General features: G+C 38.8%; 1 protein-coding gene and 1 non-coding gene across 9 annotated transcripts in view; both read left to right on the top strand.

Moving 5' to 3' along the window:
- USP48 (ubiquitin specific peptidase 48) overlaps positions 1-14,170 on the top strand; it is a 68,337-nt gene that overhangs the window by 13,609 nt on the left and 40,558 nt on the right. For all 8 annotated transcript variants that reach the window (XR_003006118.1, XM_024766665.1, XM_024766664.1 and 5 more), the window contains exons 3-8: positions 94-250; positions 2,889-3,016; positions 3,340-3,464; positions 3,942-4,050; positions 8,045-8,178; positions 8,787-8,869. Coding sequence is in view for 7 of the 8 variants with exons in the window: in XM_024766665.1 (XP_024622433.1) it covers positions 94-250; positions 2,889-3,016; positions 3,340-3,464; positions 3,942-4,050; positions 8,045-8,178; positions 8,787-8,869 (736 nt within the window). In the remaining variant the exon portion in view is untranslated. The remainder of the gene's footprint in view (positions 1-93; positions 251-2,888; positions 3,017-3,339; positions 3,465-3,941; positions 4,051-8,044; positions 8,179-8,786; positions 8,870-14,170) is intronic.
- LOC112414460 (small nucleolar RNA SNORA18) lies at positions 6,106-6,240 on the top strand. The gene has a single exon (XR_003006154.1). It is a non-coding gene; the product is annotated as a small nucleolar RNA SNORA18 (small nucleolar RNA).

Genomic DNA, 14,170 nt, shown 5'->3' with positions numbered 1-14,170 from the left:
ATAATAGAAAAAAAAAAAAAAAAAAAAAAATCTCATAATTTTTTTATTTAAGGGGAAACTGGTTTTATAATTGTAAATTTTGTGTCTTTGTAGAACTCATTTGTGGGCCTCACTAACCTTGGAGCTACTTGTTATGTCAACACATTTCTTCAAGTGTGGTTTCTTAACCTGGAGCTTCGGCAGGCGCTCTACTTATGTCCAAGCACCTGTAGTGACTACATGATGGGAGATGGTATCCAAGAAGAGAAAGGTGAGTGGGGATGGGTATGGGGAGGGCTCACTGCTGAGCTTTTTGCTAGCTAGACCACTTTGAACCAACCATATAGAGGAAACTTCAACTACAGTTTCCCTCCGTAATACACTGTGATTGCGGTCCATTAAATTCTAGTGATTGAGAGAAATCAGTCAGTAAAGCAGACAATGTTACTCTTTTGCCTAGTTTGAGAGACTTAATAAATACTTCAGTGTACCCACAGCCTTTTGTCTTGATTCCCAAATAGGCTGATTTACAAAATACCCTCTAAAATTAAGATTAAATTAACCAACCTTGGCAAAGCAAGCTACTAATGTGCGACTACACTCATTGCAAATTTAGAAATCGGTTTCAGATTGTTCTAGTGGAATTATTTAGTTTTTTTATGAATGATATGTGGATTGTTATTCCTAATTGATATTTCTATTTAGAGATTATTCTCTTTGAGATGGAATTCCATGGAATGACCATCTTTTTCTTCTCAAAGCTGGGGGATAGAGGGAAGTGAGTATAAGATTACACAGGTCTAGGAGCTCCAGGTTGGGAACCTTTGACTCTTGTTCTCATTTGTAAATCCTGTGCTATCTATTATGTGATCTGACTTGGGCACACAGCTCATGTCTTTGGCTCTGAGAGAGAAAAGATAGGGTTCCTAAGTCCCACATCTTCCTTCTTGCTGCTCTTTAGATAATTGTAATACTTTTGGTCCTTGTTAACAGTTCAAAACAGTGCTTAAAAGTTCTTAAGTTGGTTTCCCCAAAGCTTTATTCCTATAGTTCTGAATATTTAAATCTAGATTAATAGTATAGAAGGTATTGATATTTAAAGAATTAGTGTATGTAAAGGATGAGTAATGGAAAATGGATCATTTTTAAGTTTTAGCATTGTTTTTGCTGAAGTGTAAATTTACCAATGAGAAGATAGCTAAATAACAAGTGGAAACTAAATGTCTATTTTGTAAAATGATGTACCATGGCCACCTTTGGGTATTGTGGTTTTAATATGTATCTTCAAGAGATGTGTTTTTTTTTGTTTTGTTTTTTTAATTTCTAAACACTTAGATTTTACTATTTCACCAAAGCCCTTAACCTTGTTCTCGGATAAGAGTGTGCATTTCTGGTGCTATTAGCAGACACAGTGCAGTGTAGTGAGAAGGGTTTGTGTTGGAAATGATGGGACTTGAGTTCTAGTCCCAGCTCCACTACTCCTTTATTTTACAGATAGGAAAACCAGCAGAGGATAAGTTATTTAAGATCTCATGTAGTATCTAATCTGTAAAATAAGAAAGTTGGAGTAGATATAAACTTACTTGAAGGGCTTTTAACATCCTGTAAAGCCCCTGCACCCCAGGAAGTAAGATTTTTAATCTTTGTTTTACGAATGAACTATTGACTTCCTTTTCACAATTGGTGAGTCACAATTGGTAGTAAAGAGGTAAACCATTCAGACCAGTCAGGAGACAAACTACACAATGATTTGAACTGACAAAAAATTATTAATAGGAAATTAGAGTAATAGGGGAATTGGTTAGTAAGAATTAAAGAGGACTTGAAAAAACACAGATATAGCAGATAGGGGAACAGCCACTACCCCAAGGGCTGGAAAAGAATACAGAAGGAGGAGTCCCACACCCCCACTGACCAGGCCTGAGATCCAGACCTCACTGGAGAAAGCACTGCCTACCTGAGCTCACTGGATGGCCAAGAAGGTGCTGAGATGCCTCAGTGGGTTTCGTTGCTGGAAACTGTCCTCAGGGAGGTACTGGGCCTTGGAATCTCTTGCAGAGCGTGTCCAGGAGGTCATTCACAGGGTGGTCATTCAGGAGGAAATGCCTCACAAGAGGCATCCCACTGAAGCTACCAGAGGAGGTGTGGGGAGAAGCTGCTGGCCACTGCTGGCTGAGGGAGCCCACAGAGCCTGGTGAGACACGGAGTGGAACCCTGGAGCGCCCTCTACTGACAAGACTCAACTTTACACTAGCTGGCAAAGGAGGAATCTTTGCAGAGCTCATCTCTGTTAGCACAGAGCAAGCAAAGAAGGGTGGATTTGGAGCTGAGAGGGAATTAATCGATAACTGGCACAGAAGAGAATACACAAATCTTTTAGGGCTCTTGAGATTCATGCTTCCTATTTTCATACCTTCTCCGAACTCACTAGAACTTGAAAGTAAATTTTAAGATTTTTAACAGTATATTGTTATATTGTTCATTCAAGTTTGAATCAGTGTGCTTGAGATGGCTGTCATTTGCTCTGTTTGTGGCAAGTTCACATTAATGAGATTATATTAAAGTATTTGGCCATTTAATGCAAATAGTAAATATAGTGTATGGTTTTTATTACTGGAATGGATGTTTCGGTGTGATTTGACACTGTAGAAGCCATAGTCATGATTGCTATTGTTGTTGTAACATATGTATAGCCTCTTGCCTTTAGGGGATGCATATAGACAGTCATGGCTGCCTCATGACTTCCAAAAGGTGTGATTACTGATTTCTTTTAAAGTTTTAAAACTATAATAAAACATTATTATAGTTTGGATATAAGGGTGTTTAATTATAATTATGTTCTCATGTGAAGAGGAGTACATATTTTTTAAAAGTAGCAGTTTTTAAAAGAACAAACATTTCTTTAATAGATTATGAGCCTCAAACAATTTGTGAGCATCTCCAGTACTTATTTGCCTTGTTGCAAAACAGTAATAGGCGATACATTGATCCATCGGGATTTGTTAAAGCTTTGGGCTTGGACACAGGGCAGCAGCAGGTAAGAACCTTTTATTTTTTTAAATATACAAAGCATTCCTTACAATCTTTATAGAAAGAAATGAAGAAATTTTTAAAAATTAATTTTTTTCTCTTTTATTTACTGTTCAGTATATTATACATTTTCCTTGATCTCATTTCTGAAAATCCATATGTGGGCACAAACTGATCCAGCATAGCTCTAGTCCTTGTTCCAAAATGCTAAGTTCAAAGTACAGATAGTTTCTGGATTATTTTACTTAATTACTATTTGTAACAGAAATTGAAAAGCAAGGTCTGATTTTTTTTTTTTTTTCTTTCTATTAACCCAAACCTGTATTGTAGGATGCCCAAGAATTTTCAAAGCTCTTTATGTCTCTTTTGGAAGATACTTTGTCTAAACAAAAGAATCCCGATGTGAGGAACATTGTGCAACAGCAGTTCTGTGGGGAATATGCTTATGTAACTGTGTAAGTGTGTTTCCACTTTTTCATCATACATTTTATTCTAAGGTGGTTGCTTCTGTGTCTTCTAGTTCAGTTCCAGGTTATGGATTTAGTGGCCTATCATGGGACCTGAAGTATTTATAGTAATACGTTTCCATGGGAGCATGTAAACAACTGACTAGATAATTGCAGTTGAACCCATCCATGTGTTGGGAACTGTGGTTGAGCTCTTGCTGTTTATTTCATGGCTGTGGTCTGGGCTGAAAGCATGAGATTGGAGCCTGCTGGAGTACTAAAAGTAAAACAACTCTTAAACTTTTTCCTAAGCATAAAGTGCGTGGCCTCATCAATCACTTTGTTTTTATTTTTTTGAATATACATAGTGTAGATAATTTCAATGACAGAATTAAGGTAATAAATGCTTCTTTGTGTATTTAGTACAGTAGAACGTTATTGCTTTTCCCACTCTGATCTTAATTTTATCACTCTGCTTTATTATAGGTGCAATCAGTGTGGCAGAGAATCTAAGCTTTTATCAAAGTTTTATGAACTGGAGTTAAATATCCAAGGCCACAAACAGTTAACAGATTGTATCTCAGAATTTTTGAAGGTATTCAGATTTTGGCGTATATGTTGTTTCTGCTCATTAACACTACTCTGAATGTCTTTGATTTTATGAATAAATTCATCATTTCAACTTTTTCTACATACGAGTGTCTCTGTTTATGTAATGATGTAGAAGAGACTTTGTAAATTATAAAATATTAAAGTAGGCTGCATTTAAAATAATTTTGGGGGCTTCCCGGGTGGCGCAGTGGTTGAGTCCACCTGCCGATGCAGGGGACATGGGTTCATGCCCCGGTCCAGGAAGATCCCACATGCCACGGAGCAGCTGGGCCCGTGAGCCATGGCCGCTGGGCCTGCGTGTCCGGAGCCTGTGGTCCGCAACGGGAGAGGCCACAACAGTGAGAGGCCCGTGTACCGCAAAAAAATAAATAATTTTTGACTGTTTCAGTTTATTTTATATGTAGAGTTATGTATGTGCAAAAACTCGTGTGATTGGGGTGTAACAGAGTAAGAAAATATAAGTGATGTTACCATAAGGTTAATTTACTTTTTCATTTAATGAGAACTAGACAGTGTTGAATGCAAATATTTTTTTTACATCAAATACGACCATTCTTCAGCCTCTCCACTCCATATCTGTGTGTGTGTGTGTTTATTTTGGCCACACCAGGCGGCATGCGGGATCTTAGTTCCCCAACCAGGGATTGAACCCGTGCACCATGCATTGGGAGCACGGATCCTTAACCACTGGACAGCCAGGGAAGTCCCTCTTTGTATATTTAGATTTACGCAGAGACAGGGAAATGGTTCCCCTTTGTTCGGAGTGGAAAAGTTGCTAAGAGGCAGCCTTTGTTATCATGTAGGAACAGACACATAGCATGGTATTGATAGGTGAGCTTATTATATAGCTTCCTTTCTTAAAATAATTTTGTACTTTTCCTCTTCCTTTAGCACAACCATTAGAATGCTTGAAGTTCTCATTTATTGGGTTCATTCAGCTAAATATTTAGTGCTTACATGTTCAGGCAGTGTTTCAGCTGTTGGGAATAACCATATGGAACAAAACAGACATTTTTGCCTTTAAGAAGCTTATAGTGATAATGGTATGGGGACCAGTGACGGACAATAAAATAAATGGAAGTAAAACATCTAGTGTGTCAACTGTAATAAGGGCTATGGAGAAAACTAAAGCGGGGAAGGGGCATGGAGCATGTGGAGTGTGATTGAAAGTGGAGTAGTGAGTCATCCAAGAATTGGGGAGAAGAGTGTCTGGGGCAGGTGAAATAGCAAGTGTAGAGCATGAGACAAGAATGTGCCTGGGGTTTGAGGAATAGCAGGGAGGTCAGTGTGGTTGAAACATAGGGAGGATGATAGAAGATGACATTGTGGAGGTAACTAAGGACCATATCAGACAGGGCCTGGTAGACCTTTGTTGGAAATTTGACTCTGAGTGAGATGAGATACCATGTAGGGCTGTATGCATAGGAGTGATGTAATCTGTTTCAACAGGATAACTCTGGTTGCTGTCTTGAGAATAGGCTGATGGTGGGGCAAGGGGGCAGACAGAAGGAGTTGATGGTGGCTTGGACCAAGGGTTAGCTGGAGAGGTGATAAGCAGTGTTTGGATTTTTTCAAAGTAGAGCTGATAAAATTGTAGATTGGATATGGGGAAAAAGAGAGGAGTCAGGGATTACTAAAGTTTTGCCCTGAGCAACTGGAAGAATAAAGTTGGCATAACTAAGATGTGAAGGAGTGTGGGAAGAGCAGGTTTGGCAGAGGAATTAGGAATTTGCAGTGGGGCATGTTAGATTTGATAGGTATAGTTCAGGGGAGAAGTCAGGGCTTGATCAAATCACCAAGGGCATGAGAGAGACGAAGACCAAGGACGGAAGGAACCCTGGGACATTCAAACATTAAGAGATCAGAGAGATAGGGGAGCAGCTAGTCAAAGATGCTGAGGGGGATGTGAGTTGAGTAAATAGGCGAGTGTGGCTTCCTGGATCAAATGAATAAAGTGGTGGTACTAGTATTGTATTACTGTATTTATTGTCTTGTAGTGTAATCTGTACCGAAAAGCTGTTATAGAAACATAAAGGAAGTTGAGGTCTATCCTGATGGAGCTTTTTCTGTAAACCTACAGCATTGGAAACACCTCATAGAGTAACTATGTGGTTTCCTTTACTCATAGAACTACCTGTTATATCTGTGGGAAAGAACTAACTATAAGACAGAGCTGCCAGGGCTTCCCTGGTGGCTCAGTGGTTGAGAGTCCGCCTGCTGATGCAGGGGATGCGGGTTCGTGCCCCGGACTGGGAGGATCGCACGTGCCGCGGAGCGGCTGGGCCCGTGAGCCACGGCCGCTGAGCCTGTGCATCCGGAGCCTGTGCTCCGCAACGGGAGAGGCCACAACAGTGAGAGGCCTGCGTACTGCAAAAAAAAAAAAAGACAGAGCTGCCAAGTAAACTGTGAAAAACCTAACAGTCAGACTTTTTTTAATCTTAGGTATTGGCATATCCCAACAATCTGTACTGTTGTAGGATGTGATAGCTTAGGAATGAATATGATTTGAACTTAATACAATTTTAGAGGGTGTCAAATTCAGAACCAGGCATATCCATCAATACAATTTTAGAGGGTGTCAAATTCAGAACCAGGCATATCCATCTCCTGACCCTAAACATGGTCCTACAGTAAATTACTTGAGGAAACTGGATCCCAAAGGTTATAGGTGGGGAATTTTGAAGTGTGTCCGTATTCCATTGGAGATCAAAGAAGCCCAACTAAAAGAGTTGTGGACTGACTGACATGACAGCTATGGATTGAGCAAAACTTCTTTTTGAAAGGGATATCTTATCTTGAAGATTATGACTTTGGAGATTATCACTAAAATAATCACTAAGGTGATTGGCAGTGGAAAGAATCAGAACATGTGAAATTCCTTAAAAATTTATTGACTTGGACTTCCCTGGTGGTCCAGTGGGTAAGACCCTGCGCCCCCAGTACAGGGGGCCAGGGTTCAATCCCTGGTCAGGGAACTAGATCCCACATGCATGCCACAACTAAGAGTCCACATGCTGCAACTAAGACCTGCAGCAGCCTAAATAAATAAATTAAAAAAAAAAAAAAATTTATTGACTTAAATAATTTTGCCTATGTTACACATAAAAAAAAACCCTTTACACTGTGCAGAAAGTCAGCATAAAAAAAAAAGGAAAAATTTAAAAAGAAACCACCATTAGCTCTAACATTGCGTTTTCTGCACTCTTAGTTTTGTGTCATGAATGTGGTTCAGTAACTTTAACTGTGTGTGTGTTTGAAATTTGTATATATAATTTCGTATTCATTGCCCATATGTAGTTTCTGCCCATTTTCACTGTTTTAAAATTAATTTTGCTGCATCAAAGTACCTATTATTTCTTTTATTTAATTAATTAATTTATTTTTGGCTGCGTTGGGTCTTCGTTGCTGTGCGTGGGCTTTCTCTAGTTGTGGAGAGCGAGGGCTACTCCTCGTTGCAGTGTGCGGGCATGGGCTTCTTATCGCGGTGGCTTCTCTTGTTGCAGAGCACGGGCTCTAGGTGCACAGGCTTCAGTAGTTGTGGCTCGCGGGCTTAGTTGCTCCACGGCATGTGAGATCTTCCCAGACCAGGGTTCGAACCCGAGTCCCTTGAATTGGCAGGCAGATTCTTAACCACTGTGCCACCAGGGAAGCCCCTTATGATTTCTTTTCTAAACCTACTTCCTTACAATTCCCAAAATTGGGATTATCAGGAGAAAAGATCTAAAGCCAAGTATTTTTAAAATCATACGTTTTGGAAAGAGAAACATTAGTTTTAAATCATTGTATACAAATTAATAGTGTCACTGCTAAGCGAATACAATCTTATGTGTCCTTCATTATTTATAATAACTTGATCTTAAAGAGCTTGAATAGAAATAGAAGCTATTAACTAAAATGAAATTATAATTTGCATCATAGGGTTGATCACTTAAAAAAATCTTTTCTTTTTTTTTTTAATGTGTCTTATTCCTGATCAGGAAGAAAAATTAGAAGGAGACAATCGATACTTTTGTGAAAACTGTCAAAGCAAACAGAATGCAACAAGGAAGATCCGACTCCTTAGTCTTCCTTGTACTCTGAACTTACAGCTAATGCGTTTTGTCTTTGACAGGTAAATATGTGCATGTCGTAGTATTTGTTGCTCATTGTGGACTAGTATGTACAGATTTTACCATAGATAAGATAGTAAAATGCTTATAATTTGAAAGTCAAGATTTGGGGATGAAAGTTACAGCCTGTCATAATTAAGAACTAGAAAAATAGAGAATCCTTATTTTTTATTCTGAAAAATTATTAAAAACTTCCAAGGAAAAGCAGACATTTAGGTAGGAACTGAATTTCCTTGACATTATGTTTTATTGTATAAGGACTTGAGTAAATTTTCTGCTCACTACAGTACGTCCCCCATTCCCATGGAGATAGATCAGGCAGTTTTTTTTCACATGTGCATTTCTTCTGTAAAGCAGGAACATGTATGGTTTCCTTTGTAATAAAACAAAAACTTCTAGAAATGTACTGTTTGGAATTAGCACTTTAAATTCATACCTTTTAGGGTGTTGATTATTTATTGCCCAATTCTAAGACAGTATCATGTTTTGAGCAAGATTGCTAAATGAAATCTACCTAGCTGCTATCCAGTTTACTAAAATAACCAGTAGGCCTTATACACTGTTTTATGGTTGTTTTAAATATAAATATAATTAGCTTTTTCTTGGTTAGGCAAACTGGACATAAGAAAAAGCTGAATACCTACATTGGCTTCTCAGAAATTTTGGATATGGAGCCTTATGTGGAACACAAAGGTAATATTTTTACCAAGCAGTGATAATTATAATGCTCAGAGATGAACTTGTGATCTATTTGTGTTCAGTACAGAGTAGCATTTTACTACTAAATTTTATTTGCTAATCTTTGAGAACAAAGGCATTTTAGGTGAGCCGATATGTTACCTTCATTTTCTATGAGTGAGTACATAACAAATATTAGATGGTTCATGGATGTATATTGGGGTTGGCCAAAATGTTCGTTCACGGAAAAACCCAAACAAACTTTTTGGTCAACCCAGTATATAATTAATGGTATAAAAGAATAAAAAATGAAAAATACTTCGCTGTTCCTGTACTCAAGGCTTGTTACCTTAGCCTCAATACCATATCTGTAATTCCTCGTAAAATTAAGGGTCTCCAAGCTGCCTCCATTCACGTTTTTAAAAAACATTTTCTCAAAAACATTAGATGGCCTAGTTCCAATATTTATGCTATAATTATATATATGACCACCGATAAGTTGTAGGATGTTATGACAGAGTCTCTAATAACTTACTCTTCTTTTTCTTTTGGGAGTCTTCATCTTACCAAACAGGATGGTTCTTGTTAGAGAAAAGAAACATCTTGCCCTTTGTTTCTCCTGCCCGTACTGGACAGACCATTTTACTTCTCTTTTAAGATTGACCTTAGTGTTTGTGAAATTTTTAATACAGAAATTATACCATAAACTCTGTCTCCATAGAAAAGTTCTGGTGGCAGCTTATAAATAGAAGCAAGCCATAAAGTAAAACCTTCAACAGAAATGATTGGGGAGGTTGGGGGAAGTGATGTGGTAAATATTTAAGCCTTAAAATGTATGGTGCTCTCTAATCAGTACTGGAATTTAAAATTTACACCTGTGGAAGAAGGAAACTACTGTAGAAGTTGCTGCTGGACTTTATTACTATTATATTTGGCTGAATGAATAAACTTTAGCAGTTCACTTTACATAGTAGTTTGCTTCCTGCCTCCTTTGTTTAGGTAATTATTTGAAATTAGAAAAGCCTGATGGCTTAGTGATTTCTCGGGGTCAGAAACTTAGGAGATGTAAAAGTATTCCTTTCCTTTTTTTTTTTTTTGGGTGCGCTGTGTGGCTTGCAGGATCTTAGTTCCCCGACCAGGGATTGAACCCCAGGCCACTGCAGTGAAAGCATCCAGTCCTAACCCTGGACAGCCAGGGAATTCCCAAATTATTCTTTTCCTTGACTCCAGTGTATGATTTCGAATAGTTCTTATTATTCAATTTATTATATATTTGTCCAATTTATATTGTAAAGAAAACCTTTGTCCATAATAGGTCAAAAAAGCTGTATATATAATTTTAGTATGTTGGATTACTTAGTAATTTTTTTTTTGTTTTGTTTTGTTTGTGGTACGCGGGCCTCTCACTGTTGTGGCCTCTCCTGTTGTGGAGCGCAGGCTCAGCGGCCATGGCTCACAGGCCCAGCCGCTCCGCGGCATGTGGGATCTTCCCGGACCGGGGCACGAACCCGTGTCCCCTGCATCGGCAGGCAGACTCTCAACCACTGCGCCACCAGGGAAGCCCTACTAAGTAATTTTTAATTAGAGAAATAAAAATTCTTATTTTAGAATTGTTAGCTATGACTGGTAAAATTAATCCAGTAGTTTGTAGTTATAGACCTGTTCACACTCTTTTGTAATGTTTGTTATACAAATGTATTACCTCATATAGGTAGAATACTAGAAACAAATTAACTTGTTATAATTGCACAGGGTTCATTCTAGATAATTAGGAAAATTCAGAAAGCATAAAGAAGAGTTATAAATAAGAGCCACTTGTAATTCTATGACCCAGATAACCAGTATTTATATTTTCCTAAATTCTTACTCATGTATGTCTATACACACATATCCACACAATATGGAAAAGATAGATCTAAAAGATGATCTGTTTTTTAAAGGAGAACTCATTTGCTTCTTTAAATAGTGAACGTGCAGATACACGGAGATATGTAGACAGAGGGATTCTCATACCTTGAACATTTAGCAGCTTACCCTCTAACTCCTGCCATATTTCATGGGGCTTTTAATATCCCTGTAGACCATTTTAAGAGTCTGAATAAAATTCATAGACTTTTAGAAGAAACCAATTACATTTAAAGATTTTTGTTGATGTGGATCATTTTTGAAGTCTTTATTGAATTTGTTACAATATTGCTTCTGTTTTATGTTTTGGTTCCTTGGCCACGAGGCACGTGGGGTCTTAGCTCTCCACCAAGGATTGAACCCGCACCCGCACCCCCTGCATTGGAAGGCGAAGTCTTAACCACTGGACTGCCAGGGAAGTCCCAGAAACCAATTACATTTAAATGTAGTTATCAAAATACTGACACAAATTTGTAATACAGTAATATAAGTGCAAACCAAAGAACAGGTTCCAGTGGTCAAAACCACTGTAATTCTTAAGTTGATGAGTACAGTAAATTGATAAGTATAAAATCAGCTTATCTGCAACGATGATAATGTGGTAATGAAAACCGTGATGTCTGTTGGTAGAAGAGTCACAGTTACTGCTAATCCTTCTGTGGTTTATTGTCGTCATTAATAATTTAGGGAATACTACTAAGTACCACTGTTGTAGACAGTCTTCAGCTGACCTCATTAACAACTTCTCTCCTTCAGTGATTTTGTCTTTCACTCTGCCTCAGTCCTTCTGAGGGTCATAGCTACCTTTTTCTTCCATAGTTTAAATTTCATACATCTTATTCCATCCTATTTTTCCTCCTCTTCTTAAAATTATAAAATGTAACACATTCATCGAAGTTACAATACAAAAATGTATGGCTCAGAGAATTATCACAAAGTGAATATCTTCACGAGTACCACCCAGGTCAAGAAAAAACATTCCCAGTACTCCAAAGATTCCTGTGTGCCCCACCCAGTTGCAATCTCCTTCCTCCTGAAATATAGCCAGTAATCTGACTTATATGGAAATCACTTTTTTATCTTTTTGCTTTAGCATTTTACCGTGTAAGCTTGTACCCCTAAACATTATAGTTTAGTTTACCCTTTTGCCTCCTGGGATATAGCCAGGCGAAATCTAACCCATCATTAAATCTTAATCTGCCTCCTCTGCTCCTTCATCTGGGCCATTGATTCCTGGAGAAAAACACCACAGTATGTCTGTCTCTCTTCTTAACCTTTTTATTTTGGAGAATTTCAAATTTATATGAGAAAATCCAATCTGACAGTTTTGATCTTTTAACTGGATCAGTTCATCTATTTATACTCCTAATTCCTCTAATTCAAATTTACATCACTTTTTATAGTTCCCTGTCACTTGCATATATTTTCAAGTTTCTCATTTCTCTAAACAGAGAGAGCCCAGTTTTGATATTGGTGGAATATTATTCAGGTTTATTTTTGCTGTCTGATTTGGTTATTTTAATGTTGCCATGTCTTCCGTACCTGGTTATCTCTGGAAAATTTTTTATTTTTTATTTTTGCCGCACTGCATGGCATGTGGGATCTTGTTCCCTCACCAGGAATCGAACCTGCGCCCCCTGCAGCGGAAGTGCAGAGTCTTAACCACTGGACCACCAGGGAAGTCCCTGGAAAATTTTTTACGGGGATTCACTTAGGGCTGGGATGAAGCCACCTCCTTCAGAGAGACCTCAGGTTTCTTTCTGCCAGGCACCTGGGGTCCCTACTAGTTAGGTATCATCACAGATCAAGTTCGCTGCTTGAGGTTCCCTTGCTCACTCACGCTATAAGAACCCGGCCAATTTAACACCATGACATTTCCCCCCATTCTCTTCCTGTTGTTCTGCTCAGGGTTAAGGAGTTTTCTTTAGGTTCCCTGAGGTTGGGAGTGGAGACGTTGTTTCTTACCTGAGGTTGGGGAGTGGAGAGGTTGTTTCTTACCTGAGGTTGGGAGTGGAGAGGTTGTTTCTTACCTGAGGTGGGGAGTGGAGAGGTTGTTTCTTACCTGAGATTGGGAGTGGAGAGGTTGTTTCTTACCTGAGGTGGGGAGTGGAGAGGTTGTTTCTTACCTGAGGTTGGGAGTGGAGAGGTTGTTTCTTACCTGAGGTGGGGAGTGGAGAGGTTGTTTCTTACCTGAGGTTGGGAGTGGAGAGGTTGTTTCTTACCTGAGGTGGGGAGTGGAGAGGTTGTTTCTTACCTGAGGTTGGGAGTGGAGAGGTTGTTTCTTACCTGAGGTGGGGAGTGGAGAGGTTGTTTCTTACCTGAGGTTGGGAGTGGAGAGGTTGTTTCTTACCTGAGGTGGGGAGTGGAGAGGTTGTTTCTTACCTGAGGTTGGGAGTGGAGAGGTTGTTTCTTACCTGAGGTGGGGAGTGGAGAGGTTGTTTCTTACCTGAGGTTGGGAGTGGAGAGGTTGTTTCTCGTTCACCTTTTCCATGAAGTGATTGGGAGAGTGCCGTGTAGTAGAAAGAAGAGTGGGTAGGTGAGTCTAGGTAAGCCCTAAAACGTGGAGTGCGGAAGTGCCCACCTGGTGGATACAACCTGGGCTGGGCTGTTTGCTATTACTATTTTGTTCTTTCAGTGATTAACCTGGAAATTATAACATACCTAACTCTTAGAGTTCCTCTAGAAACAGTACAAGGACCTCAAACCACTAGGAAATCGATATTCTCCTAAGTTGTTTATTGTTTTCGTATGTGTTTTAGTTCTACCTTAAAAAAAAAAAACTGATAAGGGGAATCTTATGCCAGGGGCCTGGGTTGGATCCCTAGTTGGGGAAGTAAGCTCCTGCAAGCTGCTTGGTGTGGCCACAGCTGCCAAACACACACACACACACACACACACACACACACACACACACACACACACACACACGCCCTCATAGGATGCCTTACTATCTGTAGAATTATTGTTGTTATTTTACCTATCTCCTTTGTTTATCATTCCTTTTAATATTCTAGACCATCTGGAACACTTGAATTAAGTTTGTAAAAATGCCTTTAGTAAGGGTCTGTTGGTATCAGGTTATTTTCAGCATACTGTCTGGAAGTATATTTATTTCTTGTTGTGAAATTTACTCTAAGGATTAACAGTTATTTTCACTCAGTACAATTAGAGATTCTGTTGTCTTAGGGCTTCCTTTGTTGCTGTTGTAAAGTTGGTTGTGGTTTAATTCTTGTTTCTTTATAGGTGACCTGTTTTATTTTGTCTGATTTTGAAGATCTTTTTTTTGTTTGTTTGTTTTTGTTTTGGTGTTTTGCAGTGCCACTGTGACCTGTTTGGGTTGAATTTTAGTGTATTTATCCTCCCTAAAGGATAAATTTCTCAACCATTATGTCTTTTTTTTTTTTTTTTTTT

This window comes from Neophocaena asiaeorientalis, unplaced genomic scaffold (assembly GCF_003031525.2).
Source record: "Neophocaena asiaeorientalis asiaeorientalis breed wild unplaced genomic scaffold, Neophocaena_asiaeorientalis_V1.1 scaffold79, whole genome shotgun sequence".
NCBI lineage: Eukaryota > Metazoa > Chordata > Mammalia > Artiodactyla > Phocoenidae > Neophocaena > Neophocaena asiaeorientalis.
The sequence above is the reverse complement of the archived record's forward strand: the minus strand, read 5'-3'. Positions and strand labels throughout refer to the sequence as shown.